This window comes from Paramormyrops kingsleyae, chromosome 14 (assembly GCF_048594095.1).
Source record: "Paramormyrops kingsleyae isolate MSU_618 chromosome 14, PKINGS_0.4, whole genome shotgun sequence".
Classification (NCBI taxonomy): Eukaryota; Metazoa; Chordata; class Actinopteri; order Osteoglossiformes; family Mormyridae; genus Paramormyrops; species Paramormyrops kingsleyae.
The window spans coordinates 244,309-260,000 of NC_132810.1; the positions used below are offsets into that span (position 1 = coordinate 244,309).

Below are 15,692 nucleotides of genomic sequence, written 5' to 3' on the forward strand. Positions count from 1 at the left end.
AAAAGATGAAATTAAAAAAGTGGAAATCGAGAAGGAGCCAGTCGGGGGGAGTGACGTACAGTTCGGGAAGCCAATACACTGGGCATACAGTAGGACAGGAAATCCATTGCGGAACAGACAAAACCAAAACATGAATACTGAAGACATGGGAAAACGAAAAAGGAAGGAGGGCGATTGAAAACCAGAGGACAGAACAGAGGGGAAAAGACAAGTTTACAAAACAACATTCATAGAACTCTATACACAAAAACATCACAATGCATTTTATTAACGCTGCGGTATAATTTGGGTCACGGCCAAGCTAAACTGTGCCAGGACTGGACATTCCAATGGTTCCTATGGCTTCACATAGGAAAATTAACAGCTGCCCTTCCTCTTTCATGACAGTCATGCTATGCCAATCTCTGAGAAGCTCAGCCTGGATCTGAGGACACTGACCAGACACGAGTACGTAAAGTATGTAGAAATGGGGACAGAGATGGTTATAGTGAACTTATAAAACAAAATCATTTAATGGAATAGAGAGGTCCTTCTACGAATAAATGCTACTGCTCTTAAATAATGATAACGATAAAACAATAATAATGATATTGTCCTTAAAAGCTCCTGTTATCATAGCCCCAGTGAAAATAGTAGCAGTGATAGAACTCAGAACTTGTCTTAATTCAATTGTATTTGTGTAGCGCTTTAAACAAGGACCATTATGACATAGAACGTTATGGAGTTCCAGGCCCAAAGTCCCCAGAGAGAAAGCCTGAAATAAGGAAGAACTCCATCAGGAAGGGGAAGAAACCTTGGGAGGAACCAGACTCAAGGGGGAGCCCATCCTCATCTGAGCAGCATCGAACAGCACGAGAACATACAAGTACCTTAGGCAAGGGCTTCTGAAAGGCCTGCATAGCCAGCATCAGAGGAGCAGCAGTGGTCCAGTTGTAGTACCTGCAAGGTGGAATGACAGGCCTGTTTAGCACCTGCATATTCAGGTACAGGGAATCTGGAACTAGGGCTACCGTACTGCTCACTTGGTTCCAATCTTCACCACCAAGTTCGGGTCGTCGATGAGTGCAGGATTTTCCGCGAACTGATGGTAAGACACCGCCTTTTCTTGAAACTGTTCTGTGATACCAAAAAAAAGGTTTCTCAGTAATGACGGACAATTCATTTGTTTCATAAAATTGTCAAATTGCCTCATTTCTAATACTAATACTGCTACTCTTCTTATCATGTACTTAATCTGTACTGTCATCATACATTTTCCACTAGTGAAATAAGATCCCTTACAAATACAACTAGCAATTTAAAAAAGCTTGATATAAATATGTAGGAACACTGAAAATACTTAGAATATTTAAAATGTAAAAATGCATATGATTTGCAGTTACAAACATGTCACCTTACATGTTTACCTTGGGTAATCTCAATGTTGTCAGTTAGTCCCCCGCACAGGGAGATGGCGACAGAGGGCAGGTCTCCTATCTGGTCAGAGTAACTATCAACACCACTGTCCATGCCAGAGCTGCTAACCGACTGTGGAGAATGGCTGGCACTCCTGGCTCCACACTCGGAGCCACTTCTGACAGCACCTCCCCCATCACTGCAGAAAAAGACACTGTTCATCTCCTGGCCAAGATTACATTGCCTAGGCTACTGGAAATATACATTAGCTTAAAATATACTTACAGGATACACACAGACACACATTTCAAAATCAACCTTTTTTTATTACTGTGCACAAGCACATCAAATTGACCACATCTGTGGTTGTGGGTTTGGTTACTATACATTTTAAAACATGTTCATATAGGTCTCCTTCCACATACCAAGGACATGCTCTTCAGCTGAATTAGTATTTCATAATTTTATTACAGAGCCATTTAACCAAGTGCTATCCCATCCACAGGAATGTTTTAAGTACCTCTTAGAAAGGACTTCAGCTAATTACTGATTGAAATACGTAATGTGATGTAATGTTCTGAAATTTACACAATACTGTATAAGACCTACTTTTTAGGAAAGTACAAAGCAGCCACTTCAGGTTCCAGTTCGGTGATGTCATCCAGGTAAACACCGTCTGCCCCCAGATGTCGACTCCGTTTGTCTGATGCAACAACATACCCAAGAGATCATAATAAATTTTATTTCATGATATTAGCTTTGGAATCCATCTGATGCCACATGTAAATCATACCTTTCTTTTTCGAGGGCGAGTCGATTTTGCTGACTGGCCAGGACACCTGACTGTCCCCGACCTCATCCAGCTCAGAGAGTGGGTGGGGGGCGGCGACTGTCCCCTCCCCTTCCTGCCCTACGGCTTCGTGGCCGCTAGCCTCAGGCATCGAGGGGACGAAGGGGGGGTGCTCAGGAGCAAATTCCCCGGAGATGGCCCGGAAGTGCGTGCTCTCAGACACTGGGACAGACACAGGGGGGGCTGGCGTTTGAACCTCCGCCTCAACTGGGACCAAAGACAGCTGAGGACAAAAGCAAGACATTGAAGCTCATTCATACGACAACAGGCCATATCTAACATGTCACTTTATGCACTTTTATCATCCCATATCATCATTTTACTACTGCTGAACACTGCACTCTATTTTCAGTGTATCTTTATTGTCTATGTAGCTGTTACTTTCTTATTACTGTTGTTATTTTTTATCTTATATATATTATTCAGGGGTGGCATGGTGGTGCAGTGGTTGGCACTGCTGCCTCACACCTGAGACATGTGTTTCAGTCTCCGTCAGGGTTCCGTGTGTGTGCAGTTTGCATGTTCTCCCCGTGTCCTTGTGGGGTTTCCACCGGGTACTCCGGTTTCCCCCCCATAGTCCAAAAACATGGTGAAGCTAACTGGAGTTACCAATTGCCCAAAGGTATGTGTGTGTGTGAGGGGGTGTGCCCTGTGAGGGGTTGGCGCCCCCTCCTGGATCGTTCCCTGCCTTGCGCCTATAGGCTCTGGGCCCCCTGTGACCCTGAATAGATGGATAGATATTTTATTCTTATCTTCCTTGAGCACAATCCAGAGCAAGTAGAAAAGCATTTCACTACACAGCAGTAGTGTATGATTCTATGAAACTACTGCGAAATGATTTCCAAAGACCAACTACAGCATGAAAAGTTCCTGGAAGTCCTGAACTGGCTCAATTTCAATTCATTCACATTACCTGTCCACTAGATTATGCAAGACTTCAAAAAAATTCAGCAATAAAGCACCTACGCTTAGGAATTGGAAAAAAAAACTAATTTCATGGAAGAATCCTAATCCTATAAACAAAATAACATTCCTAAAACTCTTATGTAGCACTGAAATCAAATAAGCAACATTCACCACAAGTTTAGGATGGTTCTGACCACTTGCTGGCTACCAGCAGTATAGCTGAGCAAATGTCATTACAATGGAATCTATTATGGTCATAGGTCATTCATCTGGACAGCAAGTACAGTATGTGACGGTGAGCGCTATGGCAGCACTGCCTCAGTACCCTGGCTGCATGGGGAAGCTCTCCCCACGTCCATAACATCTCAGGGTTGTCCCGTTTGTCTTTGTCCGAGGGCTTGGTGACCAGCTCTGAGTCACTCTTGGGCGTGGAGGACCAGGAGTCGCTGAGGTTTTTGGGAAAAAAGTGTTTGGTTCAAATCTTATTATTTACTCTGCAGTTGTTGACCACTCAGTTGCATTACATACATCTATTTCCAATACCAGTCTGGAGACAGCTACTTTTAATGCAATCGTCTCTATTTTAACCATGTTATTCACTGTATAGTAAAAGGTCTCAAAACAAAAAAGTAATACATATCAAATATTGCAACATATTTTATATATTGCAAATTTTACACTCTTCAAAATAGCCCCCCTTGGCATCAAGGATAGCATTGCAGACTCTTGGCGTTCTTTCAACCAGCTTCCAGATGTAGCCACCTGGAATGCTTCTCCAACAGTCCTGAAGGAGTTTCCACAAGTTCTGGGCACAAGTTGGCTACCTTGTTCTTACTCTTTGATCCAACTCATCCCAAATTGTGGGAGCCAGGTAATCTGTCACAGCACTGCATCTCTTTCTTTGTTTACAAGATAATACTTCCTACATAACCACACGGTGTGATTATAGTCATTATCTTGCTGAAAAATAAATGATGTTCAATAGGTGTGTCCAGACTTTTGACTGGTACTATATGTTTCATAGGCTATTGATAATGGTGGCTCTGAGACAGACTATTGGCAGAGTGATGAGTGAAGGAGTGAATGTCATACCTGTTTGGAGGCTGAAAGAGAGAAGACTGCGGAGGACATGATGCAGACAGCCCCTCGCTGATGGGAATAGGCAGAGGACATGTCTGATGTTTGTGCTCAACTGTCTTGCTGTGGGTGTTTTTTTTAAGAAAGAGACAGATAAAAGATCATCTGAAGTCCAGAAAAAAAGTATTTTGCATGCAATAGACAGGAAGCATTGTGCACCAAAACAGACACAGTAGCTTATTAATATTTTGCAGCTGTCATTCAAGTGACAGCTTGAGAGGAGCACAGCAAATATCAACCCTCATTGTCTCTATGAGAAAAGATGCAGGTCTGTCCCCCCACCGCTACTTAAAAGAAAAAAAAAATCACAGCATGTGGTGGTTTAACATTATATATTATTAGAATGTTTACACACACTCACTGATTCATTTTAATGGTCAAAATACTACTAAAAGTAAACCTGATTGGGAGCATAAAAACTACTAAAGACAGACCCATTACAAATATAACTGTCATCCTTATCCTGTCCACAGGGAACTCTGACCGTTTGTCCTATGCTGCTTGGGATTATTCCAGGACCTGCTGTGACCCTGACTGGGGTAAGCAGTTACAAAATAACCAGCCATCCATCTTCAGATCATTTAACCATGGTTAAATGATAGCCTGCAGCCTATGGCTGGAACCTCAGGGCAAAAGGCAGGGGAACAGCCTGGATAGAATGCCAGTCCATCATAGGCTGACAGACATTGTGGCCATTTTTACAGAACAACAACAGCAACAGCAACAACAACGATGATAAAATAAAACATGTACATGACATTAAATAATAAGTTTTTAAATTGAAAACCTACCCCTGCAGAGGAAAGGAGTCTCCTTTGGGGCGTAAGTACGCTGTGCTTTGTTTGAAAGTACTGTTGGGAAGGTCTCCCATACGTCCCGGTTCTGTGTGAACATCACGCATCAAGGCCCTGAAGAGGCACCATGAAGATGGCAGTCAAGGGACCTGACAAATAAAACGCCACCCATGCAACTACCTCTTGGTTATCTTCCAGCTTAGGTAACCGTTAAGGTGATGTTAGCATTCGCTTTTCCAAGATGGAACTTTTTGCAGACTTGGCTAAGTTATTATTAAGCATGTCAAGCTGACACAAACTCCTGAAGACCACAAAGACAGCATTCCTCCACTTTTTATTCTTTCTCCAATGCTGTAGCAGAGAATCATTACTGGTGATAAAATGCATACAGTGTTTTGTATTTGTGTTTATACTTCATTTTGACAAATGAAAGGTTTGCGATAAGCTGACAGTCGCATGCTGGGTAAGGATGACAGCCAAGTCTTGCCATGGAACTTCTGTGATGCTGCCAATATTTCTTTGCTTTCTGGGAACACATCCTAGCACTTAATCCAAAGGGGAATAGTTGTTTATGCCAGCAGTATAGCTGAGCTAGTATTACATGGTAAGGACTGCCTTCTTCTCTACTACACTTAGAAAGCACAAGTAAATAGACTCCTTACTGTAGGAAAACCAAGCTTTTCTTCTTGACAGATATTATGCAAGAGTAGAGATGACTCACTGATCAGTGCCTTATGTCTTCTCCAAAAGCTGGAGGAACTGTGAAGACACGCATCCAAACTATCTTGGTCCATTTAAGTTAACTAAGATCAAGCTGAGTTACTGTTTAGTGCCGAAGAGGCATTCAGCTCACTCACAATCGACCCTACTGAGCTCCGTTTGTGTGAAACGGTGCCTCACTACTCCCCTTTCCCCACAGCTGCCAAAAACAAGCACAGTGTGGGAAGCTTAGCAGAATAGCACCATTCTGATAAGCTCTGCTACCTAGCCGAGAAAAAGTCCCAGCTTTCATGCTGGTATTCTGAGAATTCTGAAACGTTTACAAAACCAGAAGAAGCAATATTATTATTAAAGCTTGTTTTCTCAGAGTAGCAGACACCTTTAGGCAAAAGAAATGCTGCTAAACATGGTTCCAGTCTTCAAGACCTTAAGTTGTTGTCTCCAAGAGCTAAAGTTAGCCTCCAATGTAAACAAATAAGATGGAAAATGCGGAAACACTGAAAAACATAAACGGCTACTGAAAATAGAGTAAGTCTCTACAGCAGAGAGGACTCAGGAATGCTGTTATTAGAAACTGTTAATGGATTATTGTTAAAATGTCACAGATTTCTCCCAGGTCTCCATACTCACCTGTCATTGTTCGGTTCTGTCTCCTCATCGGAGCTCAAATCGAGTGTAAACATGTCCTCATCCTCAGAGTATTTCCCGTTGTCCTCCCGCTTCATGGTGTCAGCTTTGGTCTTCCTCCGTCTTCTCCTCCTCTTCTTCAGGGTCTCATTCTCCCCTGTCATCTGCGAGGGGCCCAGGCCGTGGACGGGGGACCCAGATTCAGAGTGGCGTGCCAGGCCAGTACCCCGCTGGGCCTCCATGAGGGCAGCACCGTCAGTGAGGATAGGGGACGTGGCCAGGTAGGAGGGCACCACCTCCTATGCCAAAATGGATTAAGCAAGAGAACAAAATACTCACAAACCACAGATGGTTTGGATGTGGCAATACTACAGTATAATGTTTCTTTCAAGGCTAAAGGTTTTATTGTTGTTGTATTACACAAAATGTGATTACACTAGTGACTTTTATAGTAGATGCAATACAAATATGAAGCAAATAATCTATAAATTACGCAAAGACAGGCTGCAGTATGTAACAGTAACATAAAATGCAGGAATGACAAGTGACCATTATCACAGATTATTGCACACAACTGCATACTGCGCAATAAACACTGATTTCTGTAAAACTGCGATGGTCCATTATTGTACTATTTATATAAAATGGATCTTCTTTGGGTCAGATCTGGAAATGAACCTCAAGGCAGCCAAGTGAGCATAACCAGTAAGGACAACTGGGGAGAGAAGGACATTTAAAGACAAAATGTAGCCATTAGCATTTAGACAGACTCACTTTTCTGAGTGGACTTACAAAATGGCAGGAAATCTGAATGTCTTATAAGACACAGGACAAGCCTATTTTTGCACCAGTATTGATAATCTGCTGAGATCTGAGGCAAAACTGTTAAGCCTAGATGCACAGGTATTGCACGACTCTGGTGTGGCTGTTCCCAATAGGCTATTATCCCAAAGAAAGAAGCTTCGCAGATTTCTGTGCATGTGGAAGGAATTATACTTACTAGAACTGAATATTGCTTGGATATACAAGCCTGTAAATCATTAAAGACGGTACAAAAAGCTTTGCATTTAGTAGTAAGAGATATGCTAGAAACAATCGCACTACTTAACAATAATCTAAAATGGTGCCCAAGTCTGAATCTACTTCAGTTGTAACATAGATGTAATACATTTCAAATTAGAATTATTTTATAAGCTTCCTTATAAAAACAGTAACATAAAATTACAGTAGTTATACAGGAAGGCATTAATTTTAGCCCTCTGTAACCCCCATATACTGCACTGCAGTTTTAAATATTCGAAGTATTTCAAGAGATTGCAGTATCATTTTGAAATGCTGATGAAAAAGACATTAGGAGAGCGACGCAGAATAGGGGTAAGAATTTGGTATTTCAGATAAGCGGCACAGTAGAGAGACCAGGGTGTCCTGTCACATGGCACCACAGCAGACCGGGACCAATCTTTTGATGAAGGGAGAGGCTGGCTGGGGGTCTCTGTAAGAGCCTGTATGTGTGCTGCCCATCCTTAAATAGAGTGTTATTGACATGAAGGAGTGCAGTCTGGCCAGCATGTCTTAGAGCAGAGATCATTTGTTTCATGTTAGCGTAGCGCTGGATGTCAACATAGCTACAGTAAGAGGGCATAAGTGAGTGGATATTGAATCATAAACTATCGCCCAAGATGTCATTCATTCCAATGGTGGTTTAAAATTGCCAGTACTTGTGTTATATTATCAACGATAATTTTCCCTGAAGGAACATACATTTTAATGAATTGAATAAAGCCAAACCAATAACTGAGTTATCAATCAACAAAATGTCTAGACCTACCTCAACCGGTTTCCAGTAAATGCAACTCTTACTACTGCATACTGTCGTCTGGAAATTCCTGTCTCAGAACCACATGCCTTCACCTCTGTGGTCCTTCAAGTAAAAGTAGGAGTCCAGGGCACATACCTGGTCATTCTCCGCCTCCTTGACAAAGAAGGCCTCTCCATTCTCGCCCAGCTTCATGTGCAAATCCACAGGCTCCCCATTAATCTCGATGTCCACCTTTATTCCAAAAAAAAAAACAATCAGTGCATGCAATCAGTGCAATTACCACTAAACAACTACTGAGGTTGTGAGTAAGTTTCAGACCATGAGGAGAGTCTGTGGTAGTTCTGTGCTCTATAGAATTCTCCATCTTTCCACCAGCTTCCATCTTCCCATGCATCTACAGGTTGCTCCTCACCACTTTTTCCCGTGACCTCAGCACCCCGATCTTCCCGAAGCGCACATGGAACGGGGAGCACTGGAAGGATCCATCAGCCCGCTGTACCACAATGACGTCGATGCATCCGGACAGGGTAGCAGGGTTAAGGCCGCGGTAGAGCTCCTTCACCTGCACGAACATCTGTCCGGCCAGCTGCCCCACGTAGTTCATGGTCTGTGTCTATGGGACAGCAGTGGGAAATCATGAGCGCCTTCATTTAGCTACAGTAAGATCATGAAGATGGTAGTCAAGGGACCTGATGAGTCTGAAGGTTATGTACTAAATATTATCTTGTGAACAAGGAAATGGATGGGGCAACACTTTATTTGAGGGGGCACAAGTAACTCAGTAACAACTCAAGTACAAATCACAAATAATGATGATTGGTCGTTACAATATTTGATATGTATTACTTCATTGCCTCGGGACCTTTTACTATAAGTTGAATAACAGCTAAAACAGAGACAAGTACATTAAAAGCAGATGTGTCCAGAGTTTTAACTGCTACTGTACATACTGGCATAGCATATGTAAAAAAAAAGGATCAATAAAAACATAAGTATTTTTAACTACAAGTTACAAAAGACATTTTAAGATATGCACTCAACCCTGGGTCATACAAAACCACCACAGGCTGTCATATGACTCGTACACAAAATCTGATGAAGATTGCGGATTACGCAGATCTCTGTAATTACATTACTTTTGTAACCCGCTGTCATAATTGCATGAAATTGTGTTTGCAGCAAACACCCGGGACTCTGCCGTCACTTCTGCCATCCACAGGGACAGATTGCTTATAATAAAGCCAGCCCCCTGGCTGAGAGCTCATCCTGAAGCTCTGGCTTTCAGGCAAGTGCCTGAGAGAATCTTTCTTTTTTTTTGTTCAATCACTGAGCTGAAAGGCAGAAAATTGAAAAGAATATGAGGAAGTGACTCATCCTGGTGACCAAACAAGCAGCGGGTCGCTGTTTATACTACAAGCAAACATATCATGCTGATGACATTTCAGAGCTGAGTGGCGGAATGCCAGTTAATTAAAATAATGTATGAACCAAGTAATTACTATTAAAGCAGGGAATCTATAATAAGCACATGTTCTAATTATGTTGTTTCATTCACTGATTCTCATACATGCCTAAATATTATAACATAAAATTCAATGTGGTTTTTTTCATAAATTTAAAGCCAGCGTTGGGTGGACTTCTTATGTAAACATTGTATGAATCAGTAAAATGCTTCAGACGCTTCAGTGTCATAATAAAAGTAAACTTAAGAACTGTTTTGCCAGTGAAAGTATTTTCTTATTTTTTTTCCATTGGCTAAGAGGTGTCAGTGGAAATAAAGGCCTGCTGGAGAAATTGCTCAATTCAGAGCCCAGTGTTGGGCATTTCAAGTCCAGAAGCTACAAATCCAGACCAATTAGGAAGATGACAGCAAAGTGTCTCGCGAAACCGCGACCCGCAACTGAGCTTCTAAGTGGCACCTTTTCACCTTTCTTTCGAGAGGGAGGAAATGGACACAACGCAAGGAAATGAGCATAAATCTACAGGCAGATCTATTTCTGTGTCACGTGCAAATCCTGGACCTTTGTTCAGTGCTCTGAAATTAACAGCAGCTTTCCTTGAAATCAATGAGACCATCGTTGTCATTTCAGTACATTTCACATTACAACACTATGAGATGAACCCCATGGAGATCACATGCAGGTACATGTCACCATCAACTGTTTTACTGTGTATAAAGAAAAGAATCTTTAAAAAGGACCCCCTCCACGGTCAAAGTAAAAATGTTTAAGCATTAAAACCCTCTAATCCCTCTGTTCTTGACTATTTCTGGCCTCTGGTTTAATAAAGGTTGAAAACCCCACAGTAAGGGTACAGACAGGCAGGTTTAGGTTAGGGGATGGATTTTAAATCTGCTAGTCTCCAAATGCAATGCATTACATTTATAGTAAATCTATCACCATTCCATGGTGCCCCGTGATTCTTGAGAGAGGCTCTATGCTCAGTTTGAACCTAAAGTGGAGGGGTGCTTATGGACAATGGAATGATGGATGGATGGATGGATGAATGGCACAGTCTGGACTAACGGATTCGCCGTCAATACAGTACCGCTGTCAATACACAGAACCAATGCAAATTCATTTAGACTAATCCCTTGATAGCTAATTGTGTATTTTACACGAAGCTTTAACTGGAAATATACATACAACTTAAGTCATTCTGTATTATATACTGCCATTTTTATGGAATCAAGTACGGCCATAAAAAGCGATTCCAAAGAACATTTGGCCAGAAAACAACCTAAACCCAGATTTTTTTTATTTCAACTTGTTTTAAACCACCATAAACATGGTCTTCTCGACTGGCAATTTTAAACAATCGCTATGCTTTCGTTTCGGAACGTAGCCTATATCGACAGTCAACATGAACAGGGATAAATGGCAACAAATACACACGCCACAATTAATTGCATTACACGCATTACATGACAATATATACAGTATACCATCTACTCATCGTTAATTTTGCTGATAACGACGCTGATACGTACGTACTCGGGCCGTTAATCACTTCAGGAACTTGCCGGCGACCATCCAGAATAAACCAATGCGGAAATACAAAAATTATAGCTTAAGTCTGTCAGTAATTCATTGTGAGCTGTTCAGCCTTTAGCCTTTCCTGCATGCATATGGTTTCTTGTAGCTGCTAAACCGTTTAATGCTCTGTTTAAATTCCTTTCCCTGGAAGAAAAATCCCTTGCCTACCAGTGACGTCACCCACGTCATGCCCTCCACCCTCCCCGGCTTCTTCATTAAATCTCACATACACATAGCAGAAATACAATTCCTTTTTAGATGGAAGTAATGGGTAAACAACATGTAGTGACACATGCATACAGTAGACTGACGTTTGGATGAACCAGAACACAACATGAATGATCGCGATCTGATCTATAATTCGGCCGAAATGCATTACTCCCGGAGATCTTGACAGCACCAAATCACCACACTGTCCTGCCAAATTTCACTATCATTTCCTATCTTGATTTACATTTTCTTTACTCGTAATACTTTAATAAACATATTTTAAATGCAGTGTATAGGCAGCGCGTCTCTCAGTACCTCACAAAATACTGCTCAATAGACAACAAGACGCTATTGGACACACTACCCAGAGTTGTACAGCCATCCACATTACTAACAATGAAATAATTGTGTGCTCAATTCCCAAAGGACTACTATTGGATCATCAACGAAATTTATCAAGCATGGTTGTGGGGCTGAGGTTGAGTGGAGGAAACACAAGATGGCAATTGATTTTGATCACGTGGCCTTTTCTAATGCTTTTATCAATAAGAGGTTACTACTGTATTCTTTTGTCAAAATAAGAATACGTAAACACAGATGGAGACACATACACACATTTAAGCACAAACGGATACCACAAGCCAAATACGTATCAAGTGTCAAAATCCCTTATTACCTGATGTAAAATCATTTGTTGATTTTCGTGCAACAACAGAAGTGTTGTCAAACATGACTGAACAATAGCTAAAAGCTAGACAAGGACATCGCTATAAGTTATTGCTACAAGGCCAGTATGTCAATACAAATTAATCTGTAATATATCATGTCATTTACAGACTGGGGAATCATTTTTGTGTATCATTTAATTTAACACAGGTACTTTTCCTGTGAATCCATCCAATAAACAAAGGAAATAAGAAATGGGACTGTGGGGTGTTTGTGAGCAATTAAGTGGTTTAGCATGATGCCAGATATCTGAAATGAAATACCAGACAACTTAAAATAGATTTGGCAGGACACAGACTGTAGAAACGGGACTGCATGTTCCCATGTTGATTTAGACTGATTTATTTAGTAGGTTGAGCAACTAATTCCAACTTGTGGGTGATATGTGTGTGTGTGTGTATATATATATATATATATATATATATATATATATATATATATATAGTGACCAAAATGGAAGTATTTTTTCCCTCTACCATTTACAGAAATTATGAAAAACTGAAATTCAGAGACCCATAACGAGTAGCACCTACACGGTCTGATAAACAGCATTCGTTAATCAATACAAACCACAAAATGTATTTGAACCTAATAATACATTAAATCATTACTTAAACATACCAGACTTTGATGAAAATTGAGTTTTTTCATTTAACAGTTTTGCAACAGTCTGCCAGCAAGAACTGGCTTAGCCTATTGAACACCATTTTATGTTCTAACCGTCTTTAATATTGCATTCTTTGTAAAATTAAGCTCCAGTTAATATCATCCATCATACTGTCAATTTATGTAAGTGAAACATTGTGTGCAGTATATCAGTGCATCACCACTCTTGCACCCTTATATTCAAAGTGAGCTTCGGGTCAATTTCAGTGGAACCTTCCCAAGCACACTAGGTCAAGAATACAAATGTGTTCTCAGAGAAAAGGTGGGAGTTGCCTGGGATGAGCTCTCTCAGCCAATGAGAAGCTGGAATCTTCTCTGACGGGGAGTAAGGAGCAATTAGCATGTGGCTGACACTGAGTATTCATTGGCTGATTCTCAGTAGCTGGGAACGACATGTTCAAGAGGAAATTTCTTTTATTGACTCAGGTATTGCAAAACAGTCTGTTTTAATGTGCCCTTTACAATGAATTACAATGAATTTCAGTTGTGTGGGGAACCCTTTGCTTTTCAAAGAACTTGTGCTGTACCTGGATGACAGTTCTGGAAGCACATTTAAATTGAATTGTAAATTCATCTTTACAGTTTCCATTCTTCGTAATAATGATGCACTAATATACACGCAAATAGCTTGTGTAAAAATGACCAAAATCATTTTTTCTCCCTTCCTCGTCTATTCTAAAAGATAATTACTGGGTTTTCCACAACTGGAGGTTCAGTTTAGGGACATAAATTAGGCATAATATTAGAATGATGCAGGCAAGCTCCCAAAAGCAATGTATTTCAGCCATGACCTATACTATGATAGCCTGAGCTTAAATGGCACAGCAATATTGACACTGCAGAAAATGAGATTAAATCTGTTCTGTCCCACAGTTTTTTTATGACAATTTTGGTCTCATTAATTCATCTGCTCTGACTTGCCTTGAATGTTAAGTGTTAGATTACACAAAGTGCCTAATACCGGTTAAAATATTCCAGTACTTTCTTAGTATGTGAAATGTTAGATTATATGAAGTGCCACATACCACTTAAAAATGTCCCTTCTTAGATCATGCCCCACATTTACACATGGTATACCAGCATCTTGTGCACGAGCAGCAAATACAATGATTCCCACTTTCACTCAGATCTGGAACCAAAACTGAAAGAAATCAATACATGAATGCCCATTTCGCCATGGAGATCTTGGTGTGGGTGCCCACTGTGTTACATGCTCTTGCTTCATTTCACGGTGCAAGTGTCACTCAGCAGCACCCAGCACTTCCTGTAGGAACTCGCATGCAAATGGAAACCAATGGAATAAATGGCATTACCCAGGACCAGCTCGACGCAGTGGGGCTCTCAGTTTCACAGAATCCTTCGGATTGCTTGGCTGATACCATGATCCTGATCTCTGTTTTCTCCTCACACAGTTCCATGTCCAGTGACGTTTTGATCTCCTCTCATGCTGCGTGAAACTTAAAGGTTTGACTCTGTTGCCAACCAAACTCACATCTCTATATAGGAGCACTGGTGGTTGTTTTCTTACTAATTTTATCGACACTTCTCAGGGAAGAGACTTCCAAGTAGAAACACGAGCCGGCCGTATGTCCTTTAAGGAGGACTGCTGACTCTCTGTGTCACCCTTCAAAGGAACTACAACTTCCTGCAACGGCGTGATCGAATGACATAAATCTTTCCAGTGATGATTTTTTTCAAAGCTCCCTAATCTATAGTATTTAAATTGTGATTGAAAATTATTAAGTAGCCTTAAGATATCTCACAAAGGTTGGGGAAATATTACTCAGTTCACGAGCCAGTTAAAAACCTTGATTAACCCTGTAAGCCTAAAAGAAAAAAAAACTAAAAAAAAACAATTTTTCATTAATTCCATATTTTGTTTAAACATTTTGTAACACATGCTTGCAGTATAGTACTGTCCTTGTTTCCTTGACTCCATTCAGACCATACAGGCGCAGGCACATACACAGCAGGGACTGCATTACAGGCCACATTCCAAATCACATGTTATTCCCACTCTTTGGCCAAAAGCGGAACCATCAACCAGCCCTCACGCCCCAAAACCAGCACATACATGCACATTTGGTTAAGCACAAGTTATTATTTTTTCCTTGTTGTTGAATAATGCTTATTGCATATTTACATTCTTGTATATAATTCCTGTTGGATCAAACTGAAGTTCGTCTTAAGAGACAGATCATGCCAAAGGAATTCTGGAGCAGGCTGGTCTTCAAAGTTTTCATCTAGGTGGCTAAACTTTTTGTGTAGTTCAGAAATTAATAAATAATATTTGGTAAAACATCAACACGAGAGACTTATTGTATACACCAGACTCAATATTTTAACAATATTATTCTGAATTAATCTGTAGGCAATCGTTATAATAATATAAAAAGTTTACAAATGTTTTCAGAGCTCAACATTAATGCCAACTGAGATAATCAGAATAGTATTTAAAGGTGTCTGTTAATCAGCTGATTTTGTGACATGAATTGTAATTGAAATACATATTAACATTTTTATACATATATTTAATTTAGCAGATGTTTTTGTACAAAGCAACAAACAATTCAGAAAGCAGGGTAAAACAGTCCCTGGAGCAGATCGGTATTAAGGGTCTTGCTCAGAGCCCCAACGGTGACATCACTATGAGGACTGAAAGCTGAACCAGTGATTTTTCAGTCGCAAGAACAGCGCCATAACCTCTTGAGCCATACACCGCAGCTAGTAATTGCATCTATAAGCATTATATGAATTTCTATAGGCAATGAAACACAAAGTCACTTGTATGTCGTTTTTGTCATAAG

At 40.6% G+C, this 15,692-nt stretch overlaps 1 protein-coding gene across 6 annotated transcripts in view; it reads right to left on the reverse strand.

Moving 5' to 3' along the window:
* The window catches only part of lpin1a (lipin 1a), a 26,377-nt gene extending 11,891 nt beyond the window's left edge, over positions 1–14,486 (reverse strand). The window contains exons 1-12 of one of the 6 annotated variants that reach the window (XM_072698985.1): positions 14,199–14,486; positions 8,661–8,861; positions 8,384–8,479; positions 6,433–6,725; positions 5,080–5,196; positions 4,244–4,351; positions 3,477–3,597; positions 2,189–2,468; positions 2,005–2,098; positions 1,407–1,594; positions 1,023–1,116; positions 870–939 (exon numbers count right to left, since the gene is read on the reverse strand). In XM_072698985.1, coding sequence (XP_072555086.1) covers positions 870–939; positions 1,023–1,116; positions 1,407–1,594; positions 2,005–2,098; positions 2,189–2,468; positions 3,477–3,597; positions 4,244–4,351; positions 5,080–5,196; positions 6,433–6,725; positions 8,384–8,479; positions 8,661–8,861; positions 14,199–14,303 — 1,767 coding nt within the window. In that variant the 5' untranslated portion in view covers positions 14,304–14,486. Of the gene's footprint in view, positions 1–869; positions 940–1,022; positions 1,117–1,406; positions 1,595–2,004; positions 2,099–2,188; positions 2,469–3,476; positions 3,598–4,243; positions 4,352–5,079; positions 5,197–6,432; positions 6,729–8,383; positions 8,480–8,566; positions 8,862–11,237; positions 11,474–14,198 lie in introns of those variants that run through there. The other 5 variants (XM_023834331.2, XM_023834328.2, XM_023834330.2 and 2 more) reach the window with 5 other exon arrangements.
* Positions 14,487–15,692: the final 1,206 nt, after the last annotated feature.